General features: G+C 35.4%; 2 protein-coding genes and 1 long non-coding RNA gene across 4 annotated transcripts; all 3 read right to left on the reverse strand.

The window, feature by feature from the left end:
* Nucleotides 1-5: 5 nt before the first annotated feature.
* On the reverse strand, nt 6-2,237 carry LOC149501796 (uncharacterized). Its single transcript, XR_016324003.1, has 3 exons — nt 819-2,237; nt 243-363; nt 6-151 (listed from the first exon to the last, which is right to left on the reverse strand). It is a non-coding gene; the product is annotated as an uncharacterized LOC149501796 (long non-coding RNA).
* Nucleotides 2,238-4,451: 2,214 nt separating this feature from the next.
* LOC149501797 (transposable element Tcb2 transposase) lies at nt 4,452-5,125 on the reverse strand. The gene has a single exon (XM_089731667.1). It carries the CDS (start codon nt 4,926-4,928, stop codon nt 4,530-4,532), a length of 399 nt encoding a protein of 132 aa, XP_089587793.1. The 5' UTR covers nt 4,929-5,125; the 3' UTR covers nt 4,452-4,529.
* A 672-nt stretch (nt 5,126-5,797) lies between these two features.
* Nucleotides 5,798-9,533, reverse strand: LOC114247961 (uncharacterized). Of its 2 annotated transcripts, XM_089731923.1 has the most exons (4): nt 9,375-9,533; nt 8,797-9,028; nt 7,820-8,588; nt 5,798-7,486 (listed from the first exon to the last, which is right to left on the reverse strand). In XM_089731923.1, exons 2-4 carry the CDS (start codon nt 8,814-8,816, stop codon nt 7,388-7,390), a joined length of 888 nt encoding a protein of 295 aa, XP_089588049.1. In that variant the 5' UTR covers nt 8,817-9,028; nt 9,375-9,533; the 3' UTR covers nt 5,798-7,387. The 2 variants fall into 2 exon arrangements, with proteins under 2 accessions (XP_089588049.1, XP_028036859.2); XM_028181058.2 differs by lacking the exon at nt 9,375-9,533 and having other exon boundaries at nt 8,797-9,229.
* Nucleotides 9,534-25,920: the final 16,387 nt, after the last annotated feature.

Genomic DNA, 25,920 nt, shown 5'->3' on the forward strand with positions numbered 1-25,920 from the left:
TATAAGAACTAAACAACCTATTTTAAAACAAAATTGGCATCAATTTAGTTCTTATGAACTATTTCATCTATTAATTTATAAATTATAAACATATTTAAAAAAAATTAAGATCCCTTGTGAGTTCACATTCCTTGCTGAATCAGTTTCTCTTCTGAAACGGAGAAACAAAGTATCTTAAGTAAGTAACAAATATTGAAAAAATACGACCATGAAAAATTTAGTGTTAATGTAATCATACTTACAAATTAATATATTACATAACACGTTCTGGTTCAAATATAGTGCATCAATCTTTTCATGTTTCAGACATTTTAGTGCTCCTTATAATTTTTCCATAAAATTTTGTCATTATCAAACCTTTGTCTACAAAAATAAAAACATTATTTTATATTGGGTAGAAGGATGAACGTGGTCACAGGCCACTTGGTGTAACTTGGTTATCAAACACCAGGAAACAAAATGTGAATGCCATCATCTAACTTTGGATGTGAGATCAATTGTGCTGTATTTTATTTAAACAGGAAAGCATGACTGATTGATCATTCCAAAAAACTAGTTCGGGCCCACTTGACAATAAGCATATAATACGCTGAGTTGCAAAACATAAATACTTCCACCCACTCGAGACAATTTTATTATCTGAGGTGTGTGTGTGATAGTACGAGACTTAACACCGACTGTTTTAATCAAACATAACATATATGATAGCTAGGCAGCAGAAATAGGAAGGACCATTAGTTGGTGCTAATTCATTTAATTATATTATGAATAATAATTCTGTTAGCAAATAATATACCGGGAAAATAGTGTAAACTCACCGTTATCAAGGCATCCGAAATAGAATTTCATTTTCGATCTTCGAGGCATGCTGATTTTTAATAATAAACTTTCTGTAAGAAACGAAAATAGTTACACAGGCTTACGAAACGCTAACGAAGAAAAAAGTATTGGAACCAAGTTATGTCTAAAGAGAATTCAAAACAGAGTTTCTCAATGTCTAATCGTCTAATATTCTCATAAAGCTAAAAGATGCTCTAAATTAATACTACAACGTAAAATAACTCACACCAAGACCAAAAAAAAACGATTTAAAAAATTAAATCGTTACGACATTTTGAAAACTTTTTTTTTTTTTTTGAGATTGTTTTACGGCCCTGGAATTTTGAAAACTTCAAAGCAGTGTTTCCACTTAAGTTTTTTTTAACACATTTTACCCTAGTTTCTTTTGAATTTATCCCTATTTCCTAGACAACTTTCATAAATCCTTTATATAGAAAGCATAAATAAAATACAGAAAATAAACCACAGCATATTATTTAATGTAGGTATATATAATATAAACGCCCCCAGAAGATCATAGATCTATAGGATTAGAATTTTCAAGGAAGTCGACGCATTTCTTTTATATTCTTTTGCTGCACGCAACCTAACACTGTTCGGTTCTAAAATTGAGCAATTGTTTGCTGGCAAAGTTGGGAACTTTCTATGAAGCAAGCCGTTCAGGGTTTCATTAGAAAGCCTGTTTCTTTTGTCAGTTTTTACATTTGAGAACACTGAATAATCTTTCCACCTCAGTCTTTGAAGAAGGAACTGCTAGCAAAAGTGAAATGACAATTACAAGGTTTTCGTAAATGAAATTACCATGATAATCTTTCATGGTACATGAAGTACCTGTATATTACAATACAAGTAAGTTCTGGTGACATCAACGAAAATAGGTAAATAAAAGTTTGGCGGATTATACTTATTGGGATTCTGGGGAATCCCTAAGAAAAAAGCAGTGGCTTAATCTATGATTTACTTTACTAGAGGGTTACTGTTGAATCAAACCTTCTTAATAGTTTTTATACACAACTCTGTTTTATTCTTTTACTTGTCAACTCGACTTAATGTCATTCTCTCTCCATAAAATAAAATGTTCATTGTTTTACTTTAAAAACCGTTTATTTTAAAATTCACAACAGTTACTAGTATAGGCTTTGCTTTTTATATTTTTTAAATTGTCTTTATCATCCAAAATATCAGCTATTTTTCCCTAAAAAAGGGAGAATTCCCTAAAAATGGAAGCACTGCTTCAAAGTACGCTAACCTTTTTTATTGAGTCAGAACTCGTATCTGCCATCTAGTGAGTTTATTAGTTCATTAAGGCCAAAACGTTTCAAAAATGACCTCGCCGGTTCCTAAAGATGACGCTAGTTGAATGTTCTTTTCCTTTGTATGGGAGTTGCACCCCCCTGAACTAGTTTGAAGATTTGATTGACAAAGTCAACGTCAATCTGTTTCAAACATAGACCTTAGGTTTCCTAAAAAAAAAAAAAAAGGTTTCCTACTTCAGTGGTTTCAAAGACATCATTAAATTACAATGAAAATTGCTTGATTTTCAGCAAAGAAAACTTCACTTTTTCTTTGCGCTGTTCACTTAATAATATGCCGAGCACCTGATGAAAAAAAGGAAATATATGATAATCAATCCCTTTACTACACATTTTATTTTTTATTGCATAAATGCGTGGACGAGCTCACAGCCCAACTGGGGTTAAGTGATTACTGGAGCCCATAGACATCTACGACGTAAATGCGCCACCCACCTTGAGATATAAGTTCTAAAGTCTCAAGTATAGTTATTAACATTGGTTTTCATTAGAATCGACCTTGTAATAACAAAGGAACGTTATTACATGTTTGTTTTTGAGTGGCTACTTGAGAGGGGCTATTCCGGCCCTACCATGATTGTGAGGCGAGCTCAGGGGCTCCGCCTGAAAAAATCCTAGCGTATGCCCTAACAAGAGCGGTGCTTCGCTAAATCTACCGTGAGATCCGAATTGGAATTCAGTGAGAAGATCCGGCGAGATAATCAGTGGGATGTGCCTAATGGATATTGGTGGTTGATTGACAGTTCCTGTACTAAGAATATATATGCAGAAATAACAGTGGTTTTTTTAAAGCGTTGCTTCGATAGTTGCAATAACAAAAACATCGAGACGCTTAATTGTCCGTTATATAATGGAAAGTAAAAAACCAACATTTATTTCATTTAAATCGAGTACTCACTAGTTACCATAGTCATCCATACTCGATCTGATTTTCTCCTAATTTCTATAACAATAGGTCGCTTTGGTAGCCCGTACGTACATTGCCACCAACCACTTAACACGAAATATGCCGTGAACACACATTTAGTGCTTATGAAAGACGTTTAAATCTACTGAATCAATGTCAGAATTAGGGGCAGTGGCTTGACTGTGCCCCTACTACTAACATTTCTATACTAACTACTAACAATTCAATAGGTCGTACGTTCGCCTGCCTGTAATAGCAATAAAAAAAGTTTAAAACTAACGACTAAGAAAGAGGGTTTCCCCTAGAATTAACAAAATGAAAAATAAGAAACTAAATCTGTTACCAAAATATAGTGTCAGAGTAATCAGCAATCATCGTCGTCGTCAAAGTCATCGTGACCTAAAGGATAAGACGTCCGGTGCATTCGTATCTAGCGATGCACCGGTGTTCGAATCCCTCAGGCGGGTACCATTTTTTCTAATGAAATACGTACTTAAAAATTGTTTACGATTGACTTCCACGGTGAAGGAATAACATCGTGTAATAAAAATCAAACCCGCAAAATTATAAGTTGCGTAATTACGGGTGGTAGGACCTCTTGTGAGTCCGCACGGGTAGGTACCACCGCCCCGCCTATTTCTGCCGTGAAGCAGTAATGCGTTTCGGTTTGAAGGGTGGGGCAGCCGTTGTAACTATACTGAGACCTTAGAACTTATATCTCAAGGTGTGTGGCGCATTTACGTTGTAGATGTCTATGGGCTCCAGTCACCACTTAAAACCAGGTGGGCTGTGAGCTCGTCCACACAACTAAGCAATATAAAAAAAAAACATAAAATGAGGATTGAATGTATAGCTTCCTTCTTTTTTCAAGTCGGACAAGAACTGCGATATCGCCTGACGTCCGAAAGAAGTTATTACATTAATGAGTAGGTTTCGGTGAACTTTAATTGAGCATATCAGTAATAAATAAACTTAATACTTCCACTACTTATGTCCAAACATATATTTTATTGTGTAATGGGCACCGGAAACACATACGAGACAATAGCATATGGTATTTTGTTCTTATTCAAAATAGTACCTATAGAGGGTAACGGTAGCAATATTGATGACGGTGATCATTATTCTGAGCTTAATCCTAAGCAGCTAAGGGCCAAGCGATGCTATCAAAGTATCTATTAAATTAACTAAATATCAAAGATGCTTAATGATAATTCTTAATGGTTGAATTTAGTCGTTTCTATACAAGTCACAATTTTTTTCTTACAGAGAATTATCACCTAGACTAACCATAAGTACTGTTACAAAAAAAAATCCTTTTTTTTAAATTAAGCAATGTAATATATTATTAAAATTTATATCTACATATTTATTAAAGTCTCAGCAAAAAAACAAAAAATGTTCTAGTCGAAATGGCCACCTTTGGCTTTTATCCAGGCCTTTAATCTGTTTGGCTACGAATATATGGTTTAACGCACTGTTTCCAAGGGAAATTTCGCCTCTGCTTGGTCCAAAATTTTTTTAAGAGACTCAATGTCGCCGTGTCGTTTAGAGCAGACCATATTCTCTATAACTGACCACAATTTGAATTCTAAAAGGTTGAGGTCCGGGCTAGATGAGGGCCAGTCTTCAGCTCTTATAAAGTCCGGAATGTTGGTTTCAAGCCAGGCTTGGGTAGTTCGTGCCTTGTGACTAGGTGCAAAGTCCTGCTGGAACGTCCACGGTATATTTTTACTAAGTGTATTGTTGAGAGGTTTCACAACATGACCCAAGACTGTATCTTGATACACTTTTGCTGAAGTTTTCACTCCTTTTTCACAAAAATGTAGTTTTGTGACTCCTTGATAAGACACGCTCCACCAAACCATCACTGACGCAGGATGATGACCACGTTGTACCTTTCCAATCACTTGAGCAGCTTCTTTAAAGCTGTGAGTGTACACTTTATGATTTTGTTTATTGTAGTGTTTGTCAATCGTAAAATTTTGTTCATCGGTAAAGAGGATATTTCTGTGCCTTTCACCTGCGTATCGCGACAGAAGGCGTTTTGGTCGATCCACTCGCTTTAATTGTAAAGATTGATGTAGGGCATGTCCTTATATCGACGGTAAGCACCGAGCTTCAGATCTTGTTTTATAATACGCGACAAAGTACTAACGGCAGTCTTTTGTAAGATTTTTTGCTTCCTAATGGGGTTTTGACGAATTCTGGCTTTAACAGCACTAACAACAGCCTTTGTAGTTCTAACAGCACACGGTCACCCCGATCTTTTCTGGTCTTTGACAGACGAAGTGTTGTTGTATCTGTTGATAGTACAATATACGAACATACGGTTGATACCAAGCTTTTGAAGTGTCTGGAATATGACCGACGGCTCCATACTCACTTTGTGCAAGGCAATCACTGCAATCCTGTTTTCTTTAACACCCCATTCCATATTGTAATTCGATAACGAACACCAAAAAACATAAATATGTGAAATGGTGCAAAATCGAAAGAAGCTTTTAAAATAATATACGGGTTCTAATTTCAAAATAATTAAAAAGTTTAAAAAAATAAAGTTTATAAGTACTTATGTAATAGTACATATTTATGGTCAGAATAATTATAAATTCCTACTTCTGTCACGAGAACACAGTTGCCACATCTTTTCGTAACACAGTTGACGCATTTTTTCATAAAATAGGTCACCAATAAAATTAATTTTCATAGCAACTAAATAAAAACATTTATGCTCTTGTTATTCCGATGTAATTTTATTTTAATTAAAGTACATTGATACAATTTTATCGTAATTCACTAACGGTAAGATTCGGACAATCATCTATGAGTACATCCCAGTAACGAGTAGGCAAAAATTTTAAAAAATACCTATCTATTAAAAATACACGAGTTTCTCCTAAAACTACAATAAACACACACAACGTTTCGCAGGTACGTCTTCGTGCACATATTTATTGTTGAAATGTTTTCTGAGCAATATTTGCACATCAGCCAGGAGTCATAACCGATCCTTCTACGAAGAATAATTTAGTTCTACGTCACTGTCTACCTGTATTCATTAACGGGTGAGTATAATCTTAGGGAATCACAACATTAACCTTTGCTTATTATCTACTATTGTAATTTGCTTTTAACATCCATAGAACAGTTTTTACAGTAAACAAAGTAATTCAACCACGGAGTATGTTAATGGTTAAGACAATGTATTATTGGAATAATATATAATATGGATTATTGGAAGTCGAATTAAGATAAAAAATATTATTTTAATGAATGAATAATGTAATTATAACATTGTGATCTTAGGTTGTAGCTAAGTCAATATAGATATGTAATTTCCAATAGTTAGTCCTACAATAAGTATATGGGAGTTGTAGTACATTAAAGTTTGATCATAAAGTAAAAATGTATTATTACCGGGTTTCATAAAGGAAATGAAAAGGACGCAATCTCTATAATTAAGTTACTAGCCTCTTAGGCCTTGTACGTATTTAAATACATGTTAGATAAGAAGCTGTAAAGCTGAAAGTATCACTTAATCCTCTCTTTGGCGAGAGATTCGTTTATATCTTACAGATAAATTCATAAAATTTCGTCAATAATATTTGTTTTGCTTTGCAAATTGTTTGTATTGTATGTATTGTCAGCATAGACTACATATATTTCAACACAAAAAAAATTATTCAAAAAATGTGATTCCGTAAACAGTATATCGCTGTTTTGACAATAGATTTTGTAAAATATCAAGATAAGTTTAACAGAGATTGTAAAGCCTATGAAAATGTAAATTAGTTGTCTTCTGTTAAGACGACATTAAACTGTACGATACATTGATTTCTATCTAAATAATAGTAGTATATCTTATATTAAATTATATTTACAAAGCACGCACGGTGCAGTTTTGTAGCTGCCAGTTAAGGGAACAACCGTTTAAGTAAATAATAAATAAATATTATATTATCTAGTAACAACTACTTTACCACAGTCAATGAATCGTTAAAATGGGGATTATAATCACATATTCTACGATTATTTCCAATTCATTTCAAAATTAGCTTCGCCTTTAGCAAGTCTATTAATAATAGTTACATAATTATAAATCGATCGAACCTTTAGGCAAAACTTGTCAAAGATTTAGCATTTATTTTCAATTTATAAATAACTACGTAAAACCGCAAATGAGATTGATGATACATAGATTGTAAACTATATAGAATACAATGAAGTGTAGTCCGGTTTCTCCGTTTTCGTTGCTGGCGGTTTTTTGAAGGTCTCTACATAATATTCAGTCTCATAATTATTGGCGATAAGTAAATTTTCCGACTTATGTTGCGATGCGATGTTTTAATCCCCGTAGTTCTACCACCAGATCGGAATCGTCGGCCACGAAACGTTTTTCAATCCTTCTTTCCTTCAGGGACTCCTGAGAACAAAACAAAACATTTAATTCGAATACCGGTTTAAAAATAAAACATTTAAGTCAGTGATCGAACAGGAAATAACTACATATACAGATTTAGTGGTCTTTGGTACCCCCTCCTCGTTTGACCCGGCCTTTAAGCCGACCGTGTCACCCGCCACCCTCAGCCCGGCTGTGTTATTTTTAGATATCGGGACTCGCCCACACTCAAGTGAGTTTTGAATAAACCATTATGAGACACTTTGAAGTTTCGATGCTCCCAAGAAATAGGTTCAACAATAAAATTGAAAATTATAAAAAAAATAATGCAAAAAAAAAAAAATAAGAAATTCTTACCTTCGTATTGGTATTTAATGATTTGTTCGCCAATAATTCTGCAATAGTCTCATAGAAGTTATTCCTTTTGATTTGTTTATTCTGGTGCGCTTGATGATTTTGAGGTGGTCGCGGAACCATTACTTCCTTGTCACCGACCTTTGATTCCGTCGTTGTGGAAACTGGAGCTGCAGTAGTGACACTTCTCTTGTTCCCGTTCCAGTTAATAAACGAATCGTCTGCGGTATAATCATCGTCCTCGAATCTGGAACCAGTCTTCGGTTCATGATACAGTGGTTTACCGGCAAGCGCTTTCAGTTCTCTTACTTCTTCATCTTCGAGGTCTTTATCTTCGTAATCGACAGGCAAGAAAGCGGCGCGGGCGTTCTCTCGTCGCCTCTGTGCGTCTTGAGCCATCTGCGTGAGTATCAAATTGTCAAGGAAAGCTGCACTGACATCATCAACTTCACTTGACTGCCAGCGGGGTGTAGAATCGCTTTCGAACCAAGTTTCTTGACCAATAGGTAAGGCAGCCAGACGCTCTTCATGCCTTTGAGGTGCTTCGTTTTGTAAATATTGAGCACTTGGGTCGTAATAATAGGGGTATTGGACTTGGTCGTGCATCTCAGGAACATTTACAGCGGGAGCATCGTAGTAATATTGTATCTTAGGAGCGTAGTAATATTCATCATCGGGGTACTCCCGAGGTACTTGTCCCCACATAGGCCATCCTTGCATTGGGTATGTCTTAACTTGCACTATCAAGTAGCTAATTAATAACGTTAGCAATCTAAAAATAAATAGAATTAAATATTAGACATATATATCTTCTCTTTTCAGGAAAAATATCGTTCGTAATTTAATTCCGCTAGTAAAATGTGTATTCCAAGAAATTATTATAAAATAAATAAAAATAGATTTATATAGATTTCGATCAAAAATAAATCATTTAATACATGATATTTGAAAACATATTTATTTAATGTTAATTTATTTACCTTAAGTTAGTAAGAAGCATGTTGCTCGAGTATTTTTCAGAGTTCGATGTTAGTTTAGGCGCGATCGGAACACGACTACACGTTGGAGGGAGGGCCCCGTTGCTTTATAACCAGGTCGCCCACGCGGCCGCCTACACATTCTCAATGAAACATCACCCCCCAGGATACACCCGACGCCGTCATACCCCTGACGCTCTGCAGGGGGGAGTATATCTCCCTCACTTGCGCCGTTCTGTTTATCGATCGCGACCAGAGATTCATCATCTTACTAAACAGTAGTAGATAGGCACTATTCTATTTTAGTTATCGTTAACTATCAAAAGTGGAAATATGTAGTTGCATAGGAGTTTTTAATTTTCAAAAGATATTTGCAGCAGATGACAGGTGCTTGTAAGTGAAGAAAAATGAAATTTGTGGTACTAACATAGATATTTAATTTAAATAATTCATATAGCAGCTGTTGACATAACGAAAAAAATTTCACATTCTTAGTAATGATACCACCGCGTTAATTTAAATTGTTTATATTGTTTTTTTAAAGATACGTTCAAAACGTTTTATGATTTATTTTTACTTACTTTTTATTGTTTAGAATTCGGTATCGACAAACATCTGGAAGAATAATATATCGGACACTCGTCCTGTCTGAAATTCAATAAATTTGTTTGTGATCGTTCTGTGCATTTTACATTTTCCGGGTAACTTTCCATTTTCCTTTCCCTAAAACCATTGATTTAGACTATTAGAAAAAATTATAAAAATGCCCATTCGGTCTAGCCGTGCTTTATAATGCGAATTCGAACTAACAACTTTTAATCCTTTGTTCGTAGATAAAAGCTTATTTCCGTTTTGTAGACTGACAATCGTTAAAGTAATTCTACGAACTCGTATTTCGTTATTTTCATTTATTTAGAAGTCGAGTTTTATACTGAATAAAATGAAATAGTTTTTTTTTTATTCAGCACACTTGACCACTATGCCGAGCGTTGTGGGTTCGATTCCCACATTGGACAAACAATTTTTTTTATTTTTTTATTTGTTTATATTTAAACGTATTTAGTATGTTCATATACCCCTGCCTTGGGTTTAGGTAGTACAGGGAATCATGGTTTGGGGCCAGATGACTGTGTGATTATTTATTTTTATTATTTAAGTTAATAATGAGGTTGATGAAATGGCAATGTATTGGCCATTGAAGGTAGACTGCTCATCTGATGTTGGATATTGGCACCGTGGATATTTGCAATGCCACAACCGTCACTACTGCCTTGGGCTTTTCAAACCTCAATAAAATATCATAGTTTCACATGAAAAAAATATTTTATTTTAAAAAAAGCGTGGGGTGCTTTTCAGAATATTATCAAAATAACCCTTCTACTCATATCTGTTCATAAAATATTTATAACTACTGATACCATGCACCCCACGCTTTTTTTTTACAATAAAATCATTTTTTCTTACACTATTTTTAATTCAAATTTATTAAAATTTATTTTTTTGGTTGGATTTTCTGTAAAAGCGTATTTTTTTAGTTTTTTTATACTATTATATATTTTTAGATTTACTTTGTAATTTTTCCCGTAGATCACCTTAGTTGTACATTTTGTGATTGAACGGCGTCATAAAAGTAACTCACACAATTTTGGATTTACGCAGGCTTACTAGGGTTTCACTCGTAAGACGACCGTTTGGAGGTTGTGTCTAGCGTTGAATCTAGGAAGAGGAAATTTTCGTTGCAGTTCAAAGTGCATAGTCAGGTTTGAAATCGGAAATCGTCACAAATAAGGGGTCGTTGCCCGGCTGGCGCCTTGACGTCGCATTGCCAATACCCCTTAAACAATTGTTACGTAAAGTTTTTAAACCCCCCGCGGTAAGTCCTTTCCATATCTATAGTAAAGCGTAATTTAGAAACCTAATTTTCCAACTATGTCTAGACTTAAGATCCATTGAATATTGATAGATGTTTTATAGTTAATTGAAATCGTTTTGGGAATTGTACAGCACAGTAGCAACTATGTAATGTTGTATCTAAGTAATACCTAACACGATAAAATTGAGAACACCGCTATCAAAATTTAATTTGTAAAGACTAATCGATTATTCATTGCACAAAATGTATTCACTAACACAATAAAAAAACTGCTGACTGCTGACTAGTCAACGGCTTAGTGTACCACGAGAATCACCTGTCAGAGATATATTTTGCTATGTATTGTGGATTCATAACAGCTTCTTAAGAGGACATTTCTACGGCTTTTTTCCCTACCTAATCCTGGGTAGCCTAAGGGAATATTCCAGCTACGAACCAGAAGGTGGGTTCACGGGTTCAACCTGAGAGAATTTGTTAAGACTGGCTCTAGGCTCTAGCAAGAGCGATGCCTAGCTGAATCTATCTGAGATTATGCATGGACATTTACGTTTAGTTTTCTCAATGGAATTTTATGGGTTTGTGCGAGGCATTATTCTTTTTTTTTTTTTTTTTTGTAATTTTTATGCATGGACCATGGTGAGATAATGATGAATCTATGATTTAAATTCACCATTTCAATTTTGTAATTGGTCCTAATGCTAAAATATGTTTTACATGTATAGGACTATAGGATTTCCTTGATGAAACTAATGTATTAAATTCACTGATACAAAATTATTTGGAGAGCGAAGCCCCAAAAAGAGACGAGTAAGCTGTCCCCGTGCCGGTTTGTATTATTTTATTTTTTTATTGCTTAGATGGTTGGACGAGCTCACAGCCCACCTGATAAGTGACTACCGGAGCCCATAGACATTTACAACGTAAATGCTGCCACCCACCTTGGGTTACGAGTTCTAAGGTCTCAGTATAGTACAACGGCTGCCCCATCCTTCAAACCGAAACGCATTACTGCTTCACGGCAGAAATATGCAGGGTGGTGGTACATTACATGGGACGGCGGATGGATGTAATGTTCTCTGGGTAAACCCTGTCCCGCCGTTTCAATAGCTCCAACTGGGTTCCCGCCCGGTCCGTGGTAGGGTGGCCGCTGTGAGCGGCAGGAGTTTTTAGTGAGGTTCAACTCCCACATACAATTTTTCCGCGATTTTCTCCTGTTAAAAAAAAAACAGTAATTACAAAAAATTTAATTTTTTGAATCACACCCGTTATTCTAGCTGATGGTAGACCCGTATTTTTGCCCCGACGCAGTAATGCGTTCAGGTTTGAAGGATAAGGCAGCTGCTGTATTCTACTACTGAACTGAGAGCTGGTGCTCTTGCCTCAAGATGGGTGCCTGTATTTACGTTTTTGATGCTCATAATCTCCGGCAACCACTTAGCACCGGCTGAGCCCTAAGTTCGAGTATCTATTTATGGTATGAAACATTCAAATCGCACAAAAACAGTTTACGCAAAGTGTGGATTCGACATGACGCTTCCAATGTCTAGCATGTGTGAAGCACACGATATATGTATGCATAATGCCTATGGTTTTTCAGAATTATTAGTTTTTGTGTGGGCGTCACTGGAAACGTCAAACGTGGGCTTAATATAACGAAGCTTCATGTACGTGTACTTATGTTGAAGCCAGTTAAGAACACTCGAATTGGGTTAATAGCGTTGTGTTTTATGATCGTTATTTTATGATTCGATATCGTTATCTGTACAGATATACTTGACACCGATAAGGGTCTCGTTGCCTAAAATTTTTGTACAATATTTTTTTTTTCTAAAACCCTTTGCCAACCAGACTATTATATTTAGGCGGTTGCTGATCTTAGAAAATATAGTTATATCATATATTACAAATATTATAGACTTTCTACGTACGGTTTACATTCATACTGGAAGTTACAAATCCTTCTTAGGTTTTAGATAACGTAAAATAATATATTGACGTCGTAGTATTTATGACACCCAATGCATTTAGAGTTGGATCTCGTTTTCTAGAGCGGAATTCACGTTGAGATATTTATCAGCTAATTTTATTAATTTAAAATATAAACGTTCTTTTTCTGTCTATACTGATAGCCTTGAGGGGCTATTTCAGCTTTTCCTTGACGTGTAGGCGAGCTCACGGAGCTCAAACCAGGAGTGTTGCTAATACTGGCTTTAGCGAGAGCAGTGTTTCCGGCGAGAAACTCAGTGGGCTGTGTCTATGGGTTAATTTACTCGTCAAGCCCTTTGTCGCAAGCGACGGGTTCGACGAGAACGGTAACCGGTGCTTGTGGTAGGTACCTAAAAGCATCGTTAATGGATCGAGAGGATCCGTAATGATGTGTTTAGGGCGACTTCGACTGTTTACCATTCGGTCCACAGGATTCGGTATGATAAGTAGATGCTAAGCGGACTGGCATAGTGGTTGCCTTAAGTAAAAAAAAAAACAAATTATACTTTGAAAACAAAGGTCGTATCATAAGGCGTGCCATAAGTCCTGATGTGACGACCACAACCCCTCAGTGAAGGCCATAAAGACTAAGAAAGGTGTTTTCTTGCGTATTAAATATTTGACAAATTTCAATGTATTCACGATCTGATTCACGGTTTTTACTTAGGACTACCGGTTGAAAATATTCCTGGGTATATTTAAATTTTTTTAATGCGATAATTAATTTTCTGAAAAAAAAGGAAATTACTTGGAATATAATCCCGGATTCAAGTGTCCTAGAGGCCTTATATGTGTCAGGCCAACGAACTAGGTCACAGATCTATTCAGCTTTCTTATACTTTCTGCGAGTTGCAATCTTGCAATTCAATTACCTGAACAAGAAACTGAATAAAAGTAGAGAATTTCATTTGCGATGAAACCTATTGATCGTCTCGTTGTTTTAATACACAGAAAATTTACTACACGAGATGTTTCAGCTACGTTCAATTTTAGATTCTAAACACAATTAAACATGTTGCATGTTCCTGGGATAAAGTTTATAACAGATATACCTGACATTGCACCAGTCATACACACATTATCCATAATAATATATGTATGTGTATAAATAATATATACTCATAATGATAGCAAGTGCCCTATATGTTAATACTTGTAGTAAAATATATTTGTGCGAAATTTCAACCGAAGCTGTTCAATCATTTTGCGGGATGTATCATTATGTTAGGTAATTTTAAACCAAAATCGTTATGGATATCTACGAGCAATTTACTATCAATATGAAATGAACCACTGCGTAAGAGTGAAAATGTAATTATCGCAAATACTGATGTGACGTTAAGGGAAAATAAAAAAGAAACCTGTTTTTGAAGTTATACTTCTTTAGGCGCGTTATGAAAAATTGACGAGAGTGAAAATTTACGATGTGCGCGCACCGTGACACAAAATTAACAGAATGAAGTTGCCAACTAAATCGCTCATTACAATACGACCGACGTAACTTGGCGAGTCTGAATATAGCCGCAGGTGAACTTTCCGAACCGTACCGAGAATTACCGAATTTGTACGATGTCAAGAAAAGGGATGTCCAATATGCGTGTTTGAGGATGTTGTTTAATTGTTTTTTTTTTCAAATTTATTAAAATTTAAATAAAAAAATAAGAAATCAATTTAATAAAAATAAAGTACAACTTCTTACGCGCGTATATAAGTACACGCACCCTTTTTTTTAAATAACAAAATATTTTTTTTAATCAATCAAACAAATCATGAGAGTCAAGCTTTTACTACTTAGTCTGGCCATAAATACTGTTACAATTAAAAATAAAAATAAATCTATTGCAAATAACATTTATTACTTTTACAGTGTGTTAGTTTAATACATAAATATAAAACAATTTAAAATATAAAAAGCTTATTCGAAGTGGTCTCCATTGGCTGCAATACAGTCCTTCAAACGTTGAGGCCAGTTATCAATAGAAGCACGCACTCTTTCCATGGGAAAATTTTTCACTGACAATCGTACGGATTGTTTTAGGGACTCCAAATTATCATGGCGTTTAGAGCAAGCCGTACTCTCTAAAACTGACTATAAATCATAATCCAGCGGATTAAGATCGGGACTATACGACGGCCAGTCTTCAGCTCTGATGAAGTCCGAAACGTTCGTTTCCAACCAAGACTGCGTAGACCGAGCTTTATGACCTGGCGCTGAGTCTTGCTGGAAGGACCATTCTTGATTATTGAAAATGGTGTTGTTAAGGGGCTTCACTACCTTCTCAAGAATGGTATCTTGATACACTTGTGCCGATGTTTTGATACCCTTTTCACAAAAGTATGGCTCAGTCACTCCTTCATAGCTAATACCCCACCAAACCATCACTGAAGTAGGATAGTGCCCACTTTGCACTCTGTCGACTGATTGGGAAGCTTCCTTAGAGCTTTAAGCATAAATACGGTCAATTTGTTTGTTAAAATGATGCTTAATTGTAAAAAATTTCTCATCTGTAAACAAAATTATTCTATGACCTCCCTTTGCGTACCGCTTCAGTAGTTGCTTCGATTTTACCACCCTATTCTCTTCTAAATTATCAGTTTAGAAATGACCAGTACGTCTCTAATAGGTTGCAAGTCCTAAGTCATCTTTTAAAGTAAGCGACATGGTTCTAGGTGCTATCTTCATCTCCCGAGATAAAATCTTTTGCTTTCAGACAGGATTTCTTCGAATTCTTTCCCTTACTGCTTTGACCACCTTTTTCGTACGAACACTACGTGGACGGCCAGATCTTTTTCTGTCACAAACAGAGGAGGTCTCATTGCACCTATTAATAGCCCGGTACACAAACATTTTACTAATACCAAGCGTACGGAGAGTTTTAAAAATTGCATTTGGCTCCATACCTACTTTCTGTAATACAATCAAAGCGATTCGGTTCTCTTTATCACCCCAATCCATTTTGATATCGCAAAATATTGTACAATGTATTGGCGCCAAAATGAGAAAACTCAATGAGCAATCATATAAAAATGACAGATTCTAAATTCAAATATAATTTAATTTTTATTTTTAATTGTAACAGTATTTATGGCCAGACTAAGACTAAGTATAAAATAAAAGTGGGTCAATTAAATTGACCGTTGTCGTACCTTTAATATTTCTTTATAAAAAGTTTTACAAAATTTAACGTTTTTGAATATCCATTTTCCAAGACTATACGGAATTTCTTTTTTACATTTCAAAGAAATAAACGTGTTACCTTCGTCCTTGATATGACTCACGCCCATTTTTCTGGCATGCTCGCGGAAAAATATAATGTGGGTGTGGAGTAATGAAGTGTATTGTATTATTTGAATAGGGTACTACTGCATCACGTGTACGAAAGCTGTAGGAAAAAAAAAAACGTATTATTGTTCAAACGTCAATTCGGAGAAGTTTTCATTGTGTATTGTTTTTTTGCTACTAACAGTACGAAGGGTTGCGCCGCCGCGCCGTGGTCTTGGCTGGACTGTAGCCGTATTTTTTATTGCTCTCGATACCCATTGCACTCATAGGTCAGAGACTAGAATTATATTTCTTAATTTTATTGCATAACGTCAATCCCGTCTTTTTGAACGAAACTTTTGACGGATTCGCGGCAAAACTTATGTGATGAACGTATTTTCTTAATAATATGGTACCTGCTTGAAGGTTCGAACCACTGCTTAAGCGCATCGCTCTATGCGAGTACAACGTCCGTCTTATCTTTTGGACCACGATGTTTTTAATTCGACGGTACTTTTATAGTTAGTGCTCAAGATATAAATATAGGTATAGTGGTATATATGTATATAACATTTGCACTATTCTCATTCTAGTTTAAATCATCAACGAAAATACAAAAATTTTTTAATCATTTGTTCTCCTATGTAATTTGCTAATTGGAATACAGTTTTTTAATTCTATACAGAAACGTCCCTAGCGTTACGTATTTTAACAAAAAAAAAAACAAATAATTCATTTGAGAGAGCTAATTTCAACCTTCAGTTTCAACAAGTTTCAAAACCTAATTATGCGTGGGTTGATCGAGAATTTGATACATGCTTGTATAGACTCGGAATATTGCTGAAATTTCTATTATACTTAGTTCGCTCTTATATATTAATATGGCTTCGGCGAACCTTTCCAAGCGTTTTCAACGCCCACGTTAATTTCAAATGGTCGTATCTAATGTTATTCAAACTTTGAATATATTATCTGGTAAAATATTTTCGAGCAGCTTGTTTAAGGTTAATTAATGTTTGAGTAACGTTTTTATTATAATACCTACCTTCGTAGTTTTACAAGTTAATGTTTTTTTTACAAGTTTTTCTTTTTAATCTAGTTTGAGCAATGGAGGACTTTAATCTTTCAGAATGACTTACATTCGGCATGATTGTGACTAAACTTATTATTATTGAACTGAATACACGACATTGAACGTGCGTTATTCATGAAACCATAAAGGAACATTGTTAATTTTACAACAGTCTAAGGAGCATTGTTTAAAACACTACGCATTTTATATCAACACAGTGGAAACTCCCTAATAAGCCCATTGTGAAGTTTTCTTTTTATTTTACTCCCACGGCTTCCTGGAACGGAATGAAAAAACTTTCATTTCGATTTTTCGAGGAACCAGAGAAAAGCAACCCTATTTTACTAAAATGAAAACAAGTCACCTTGTCGTTGCGTTCTTTTTGTTATTTTGTTAACGTAATTAAAATAAATACTAATATACAAAAATCAAGTGCTATGATCACAAGTAGACAATATACACGGTCTATTTGTGATAATGGCGCTTGCAGCAGAGCCGAAATATAAAAAAACATTCATTAAATGTAAAAATCGCAGTAAGAACCCAATAGTCTTTTTAATTTGAAATACCGCGAAAATTTTAAACAACATCTACATTTCAGCTTCAGATTCAGATCACAATCGTATGTCACGTTAGATTAAATTTCGACATTGAAGCCAAACCTTTCTAGCTGTTTTTTTTTTTAAATATCTGTCTAACAGTGTTCTTTCTGCTAAAGGCGCTGCTTACCGCTAAGAAGTTTCTTTAAAATTATTTCAATACCTTTTTTTCGAATAGTACGAATAATAAAATAATGCTAATTTCCATTCCGATTTAGTGTTCAAGATGAAAGGAGAACGGGCACACGTGTAGCGATGTGCTCATTAAAACCTTTTTCCTATTTGACTCTTCATAATATAACTAGTCGGGCCATAAATGCTGTTACATAAAAGCATTTCTTTGTTCAACTTTTTAATTGTTTTGAATTTGGAACACGATTATATTATTTAAAATTTTTTTTTCGGTTTTACGCCATTTCACATATTTTTTCGTGTAGGTAGGACTTGGTATATATCTAGATATAAATCTTCAAATTTAACTATCTTCAAATTTTTTTTTAATTCTGTTACTTTGTTTGAAAGTTATAAAGTACAGTTATCACAATATTCAAGTATCGACGAATATCATTTCAGTCGTGTGTATACAAAAGTATATAAAAACTATGCAACTTCTTTCTGGTCGTTCCCTCAATGCTGAGGATCGTGACTGTATGTCAATCTTCTCCACTCGGTCCGATTCTGCGCCATATGTACCGCTCCCCATATCTGGCCTCCAGTCACCTCCTTGAGTTGGTCAACCCATCTAGCTGGCGCTCTTCCTCTAGCGCGCTTCCCCTCCATCTGTACGAGAATTGTGAGTTTCTCCAGGCTGTGCAATGAGGATCGCATTATGTGCCCAAAGAAACTCCGGATCCTTTCCTGGCACATAGTCAGCAGGCGCTTGGTGACCTTCAGCTCTTCTTAGCAACTAAGCAACCAATTATACCGTAAAATTAATTTAAATTATACCTTGGGTATTTAGTATTAACTGTATTAAGATCTTAAATTCAAGCTACTACATTAAGTTCCTTTTCATAGATTATTTATTGTTAGCTTTTATTGCGTCGTTTTCATTATCGTTACATTAATCATTTTTGTCTTTTGTATGTACAGATAGCCTTACCATAACACAATATTTTACAATACGGTTCCACTCTAACACGGAAAGAAAAATTTCCCAAACCCATTCTCATAGGACGGTACTTCTACAACACAATAACGGATTTTTTTTTTAAATTATTTAGAAAATGATAATATACACTATATGGGAATAACTAACATTTTACTGCTTTTTTATGTATAATAGGTAAAGAAAACATACAGACATAGTTGGGACGTTTCATTCAGAAAAAAATATTCTCCTTTTTGTACTGGCTTCTGGTCTCATATAATACCGTTTCGCACAACACGGGATTTTGCGGGAACGTATCTACCGTGTTACATATATGTATATGGTATTGGTAAGAACGGAACGTTTGAAAAGAGTGTGAAACGGAGCGTTAAGATGTGAGTGAGAGAAAACGGAAAGAAAGAGAGAAGAGAATGACAGACAGAATGACAGTGAAAAGGAAGATGGCGAAGACGGTTGAAAAATGAGCAAGACGTAATAAAAATGTTAATTTTTCTTATATAATTTAATTATATAAGTTAATATTCTTATATAAGTTAATTATATAATAATTCTTATTATAAAAAAAGATTTCGGAACATTGTAACTTTTATTTTATGCGCTGCGATCCCCATTCTTTATATATTGTAATCATAACTTATCAAAAATATTTAATCGATGCTTCTTTGATTCAAACCTCAAAATCGAAGTTAAAATACGTACACACATACATACATATGTAGACATGGTTTATTGGAACGAATGGGAGGAAGGGAAGGTATTTTTGTTTACATTTTATAATTCTAGTAAAAACTAAAATTTATGCATGTTTAAAAAAAACGTTTAAAATCTTCGATTCATGTAGTTAGTAATCAAAGTGTATGAGTCGCACTGACTCGATCCGGCCACTTAATCTTGAAACAAAATGTACTCTATTATTTGACTTGAGTTATTAAGTTACATTCATTGAGTCACTAATATGTCTTTCAAATTACCTCTACGAAAGAATTAGACAAGACTGTGGAATCTAGCACAAATCTAAAAAGAGCCGACGAGGAGAAATGAATATATAAAAGCAACGAAAGTCTATGTTATAACACACGTACTATTTAGGTGGGAATTATCTGTCCTTTTCTAGCATTCGATTTTCATTAATAAATGTTCCCTTTCTTAGAGGGGTGTAGGGAGGACTCGTTTCTATTTTTAGCGTCAGCCGGTAGCTGGGACAGTTATATTCTATGACGTCTTTCTTGAAACAAGACTGAATAGATAAGAATACTAAGACCGCTATGGTTTTTTTTTATTTTTTTTTATTGCTTAGTTGGGTGGACGAGCTCACAGCCCACCTGGTGTTAAGTGGTTACTGGAACCCACAGACATCTACAATGTAAATGCGCCACCCACCTCGAGATATAAGTTCTAAGGTCTCAGTATAGTTACAACGGCTACCCCACCCTTCAAAACGCAATACTGCTTCACGGCGGAAATAGGAAATAGAATGTATTAAACAAATACTATCTAGGCATGAACAGTGAAAGATACTTTTTAGACCGACCGGGGGTTCTAAATATCGCTTGTTTTTTTAAATAATAATATTAGAAATATAGAAGCACCACCTCGAAGTAGAAAATAAATACATATTGTACGCCAATCATATTATAGCATTCCGATAAATTTCTGATCTGCGCCTTATGACGGTCTGCGAATTTATGATTCAGCAAACTGACGGAAAAATGATGAATCATTCTTCCACATCTAATGTTTGTGTTAGAGATTGAAAAAAAAACCTAGTCAATAAGCACGATCGTACAATATGCGCTCGAGATAATTCATTCAAAATACTTTTATTAAAATGAGAAAATATTAATACGAATTTTCTATGTAAATACTTTTTAATTATGATACTTAGAATAATTCGCATTTAATTTTACTAAGGGTTTTAGTTTTAAGTTTCATCCATTCAAAAAGCAAATTTCAAACAATTTTTTTAACGACAAAAAAGTTTCCTACTATACGATTCATTAATTTAGAAAGTAATTAAAAAGATGACGAAGGCAATTTCAATACAAAATGCTTACCCTCAAAACCGGCGATTAATATGCGATAGAAAATGTGCCTGGAATATTCTAAGAGTGGGTGTTTGCGTAGGAGGGATACTTTACAAAATCAACAAGAAATTATTTTTGTTCGAGAAAACTCTCTCGTTTCCAAGATATAATATTATTTTTCAAATATAATGTGCTATCAAAATATGAACTTTTTTTTGTTGATATGAAATTTCAATAACTATCTGATCAGAATGTATGGTTAGTTATACCGAATAACAGCTAACGGAAACGCACTTACTACAAAGTAGGTCAAACAGTGATCAATAATCTTATATCTCACCTGTAACACTCCGGAAAAAATCTTTTTCTAAAATATTTTTGGTAATAATTGTTGGATGATATTTTTTATTCTATTACGAGATGAACAGCTTCGAATTCAATGGTATTTTTATTCAAGAGAAATGTAATAAATAGCTTGAATTATATGAATATATATTCCATGTATTGTGGTACAATGATTAACGATAAGTTAGAAAATACATGGATGTACGCCCGTAGTATATGAGTCAACCGGGTTAGTTTTATGCTCGTATCCATTCATGAATGTAAGTCTTTACGTCAGCACTGGCCCACTGTGGAGGCACGGCGCTCCCCCGTCACGGCACCAAGTTTCTGGAACGGGGGGTGACGTCAAAGCACACGGCAACAAGTGCTTTGAATATGTACTAAGTCTACGTAGGCATGTACGCTGGGCTATTTTTAACTGTAAGAAAAGGTTAATGAGGGTCCGCGATTGTTTCTGCGTATGTGAGTACGTGTACTAGATCTTACGTAGTTGCTTTTGTGGCTACTCCGAGATTTAATTATCCTTCAACGCCAATTTGCTAAGTTCTTGCCTCAAGTCTAATAGTATTATTGTTACGAGTATCATTTAATGCTTTTTTCTTTATTTTTGTCGAAAATATCTGAGAATAGGTTGTAATGGTGACAGTGGATTAATAGAGATGTTGTTCTCCAAAATCCAAATGCAAATGACTAGTTGTGAATAAATTGTTATAATAGAACAGAATTGAATCGCGTAGTAGAACTAAAAAGGTTTACCATTATTATTTTGAGTACGCACGGATCTGTCCTTCTGTCACACTGCGAAACAGCCCTGTTTTCCGTATTTAAGCCGTTGTTTAATACACTTAAGTCTCCAAGTCCAAGAGATTGAGAGTGCTAAGTCGGTCATCTCCTTAGCGATTCCCATCGGCTACGGTATTCAATTAATACCAGCCTGCCATGACCTTAAATGTCTATAAACAGCCACAGCACCAAAATAAATAGATGGTATCGTCTAGTCTCTTTCTATTTATTACGAGAGCCTAGTTAGATTCTAGTATACCGGAACTTTACCTGAAATAAAACTCTTATTAAACTACTTACTTACTTACTACTTACTTACTACTTACTTACTACTTACTTACTAGAAGTCGTCGTGGCCTAACGGATAAGACGTCCGGTGCATTCGTGTTGAGCGATGCACCGGTGTTCGAATCCCGCAGGCGGGTACCAATTTTTCTAATGAAATACGTACTTAACAAATGTTCACGATTGACTTCCACGGTGAAGGAATAACATCGTGTAATAAAAATGAAACCCGCAAAATTATAATTTGCGTAATTACTGGTGGTAGGACCTCTTGTGAGTCCGCACGGGTAGGTACCACCACCCTGCCTATTTCTGCCGTGAAGCAGTAATGCGTTTCTGTTTGAAGGGTGGGGCAGCCGTTGTAACTATAATTGAGACCTTAGAACTTATATCGCATTTACGTTGTAGATGTCTATGGGCTCCAGTAACCACTTAACACCAGGTGGGTTGTGAGCTCGTCCACTCATCTAAGCAATAAAAATAAAAAAAACTACTTACTTTATTCGAAGTGAGTGAAATGAGACTGTGTCATTACTGGACATTAATTTCATCGCTATATTTGTACATTGATAAAGTGACGTCAATGTTATCATGAAACGTGAACTAAATTCGAGCCTTACAAAGGACAAACAAAGGGTCGAACGGAGAGAGTTTCAAAGCTGTCAATAGGTCAGGTAAAAATAGATTTTATATAATAGAAACGTTACGAATATAGACCGACACAAATCGTTTGTGAGTAGAGACGCGATCGATCACCTCACTCCCGCCGAGAACATTATCCGATTGGTGGCTAGCTATTCGAACGATCGAACAAGTCCTCAATTTATTTAAACTTTCACGTTTTTATACATTACTAGTGGTCTCGCAGTAGTCGATATTCGACTATAATTAATTGAAATTGTAAGTTTGTACACTATTATGATTCTATTTTCAAAGATTATACTTCTGTAATCACAAATTTCGCCAAGACTACCCTATAGAAAAATAATAATAAAGACAAAGAATATTTAATCTATTCTCAATTTGACCACAGACGTCAAGAACAAAAGTTTGACAATAAATAAATAGTACGCATGCGTGTGTGCATCAGATACATGGTAGTGTGTGTAATAAGTGTGGAAAATTTCGTACTCCTTCGTCCGCGCAATTTTCGTAAAAAGGGATACAAAGTTTTTGCTTCACGTATTAATAATATATAGATATATAGATAAATATTATTTGACGGGTTCTTACCACAATTTAAGAGAATTTGTGTGTTTCCAATGTTGCGACGCGGTTGTATGTGCTATTATTTTTTTACAGACGTATCTGTTGGACATAGGTCTCCTTGCCGCAATTTTTAGTTGTCATGCCGCTTATAAAAGAGATGAGTCACTTTTTTTTTTTTTTTTTATTAGGCACACAATATACATTACATTACACAGTCATTGGGAATTAACTAAAATAAAAATAAGTAAGCCCAATTTTGTATGCAGTTGGAACAGCGCCCCTAGCGGCAAACGTAGGCACACAATCCCATTCCATACGAATATGAGCTAACTTTTACTCTATCGGAACGTTAAAAAACTCGCACTAAGGACACTGGCCTTTGTCAAATGCGTGATGACCTACCGGCATAAGTAGACGATACTTTTTGCGAGTTGCCAAGCTCGGATTTATTTGTGGAATGTATTTGAGGAACCTATCGATACGTCAATACATTTTATGTCCAAATTTCGTAAATAGCATACCATGTAATGTATTCAGATATAAGAAAAAAGAGCAATGTCGTTTGGCACCGCTGTTACATAAAGTTTGAAGGTTTGTTTTTTATTACTTTGATGGGTGAACGAGCTCACAGCCCACCTGGTGTTATGTGGCAACTGGAGCCCATAGACATCTACGACCCACCTTGAGATATAAGTTCTAAAGTCTTAGTATAGTCACAACGGCTGCCCGACGCTTCAAGAAGAAACGCATTACTGCTTCACGGCAGAAATAGGTGGGGTGGTGGTACCTACCCGTGTCGACCCACAAGAGGTTCTACCACCAGTAAAGAGTAAAGATACAAGTTTTCTTTTTTGTTTTCGAGCATCGGGCCGAACCTTCTACGATGCGACCGCGCTTAGGGGGTTCGCGGAGAATGTGGGACTTGACGGTCTGAAGATGTTGGGAGCAGACCGCGGGTGCAAATATATTTGTAAGGGCCCTACCGCTCCAAACGACTCACCTTACACTCTTTCACCCGACGTCCAACTTCCACCCGGGGTTAGAACCCGATCAGAGTAGTGGGGTTCCCGCAGTCAACACTACAACCAGACTCGCGGCGCCACCCCGAGGACGCTTGATGGTACAAGTGTTATAACACCTAGTAGCAACTTTGGCAGTACCTCAGGAATTTACGAGATGGCGCTAAAAAAATATTTTTTTTACTCCATGTTTTTATTAATGTTATGTAGTTTTTCCAGAAAATCACTTTTAAATAAAACTTGATCTTAATTTTAGCTGTTGTGTTCTGTCTGTCCGCAATATATATATACTATTTTCATACCCAATTTATTTTCTTCATATTCGTTAGCTTTGAGTTCATTTTAGAAAATTCTAAAACAGCGCCATCTTTTATCTATATTAGGAACCACGCAAAACTGTTGGTTTTCATTTGAAGAGCTGGAATTTGTTGTTACGGGTTCTACGTTTCGACGGTTTACAGTACTTAATAGATGGGGTTGTATAAGCCGCATAACCGAGTTTAGTTTAAATTTCTCAGTATTTACATTCCATTGTTTATGTTATTCGTTACTTATTTTATAATGTTAGGCTTCAAATTTACAGCAAGTTTGCGTCACAGTCACCTGTATCATTGATGGTGTTTAAGATCTATTAAAATTCTATTTTGATGCTTCTTTATTACGTTATTAAATGTGTTAGAATTATGATAAAGTAAATACCAAAATAAATGAAATCCATATTACCTTAGTGATTTAACTAAGTATAACTTAACTAAATAATTAACAAATGAGCTCATGACCTACCTAAGCAATTTACCGGAGTTAAGTGGTTGCCGAAGCCCATAGACATCAATAATTGCTGCCACCAATCTTGAGACATGAGTTGTAAGGTCTCACTTTTAACGGTACAACGGCTTCCCCGCTCTTCAAACCGAAACGCATTACTGCTTCACGATAATAATGGGCGGGGTGGTGGTACCTATTAGTGTAAAAGTGGCTCGCAAAACATTTAGCTAAGGCTTAAGCTTATTCTTTTAGGACTTTCATACTGCGATTAATATGTATTAGTTCCAAGTAGTATTTAATAATTACTGAACCAATCGGGACGTAGTATTAATGACTCAATAAGTCATAATTACTGAGCGAATCGGGACGTAGTTTCATTTTTACTGGTGGTAGGACCTCTTGTGAGTCCGCACGGGTAGGTACCACCTCCCTGCCTATTTCTGCCGTGAAGCAGTAATGCGTTTCGGTTTGAAGGGCGGGGCAGCCGTTGTAACTATAATTGAGACCTTAGAACTTATATCTCAAGATGGGTGGCGCATTTACGTTGTAGATGTCTATGGGCTCCAGTAACCACTTAACACCAGGTGGGCTGTGAGCTCGTCCACTCATCTAACAATAAAAAAAAAAAAAAATTTTACCCGTAACTTCGAAGGCAGATAAGGATCCAGTCTAATGTTAGTGGTGGTGGTCTAGTGTTTATTAATTGGCTCGATGAAGACCGTATTACCATTAATAAAATGTTATAAGAGAACATACATAGAATTTTATACGAATCATTGAAGAGAACATTTAAT

This window comes from Bombyx mandarina, chromosome 12, assembly GCF_030267445.1.
Source record: "Bombyx mandarina strain Sakado chromosome 12, ASM3026744v2".
NCBI classification, from domain to species: Eukaryota; Metazoa; Arthropoda; class Insecta; order Lepidoptera; family Bombycidae; genus Bombyx; species Bombyx mandarina.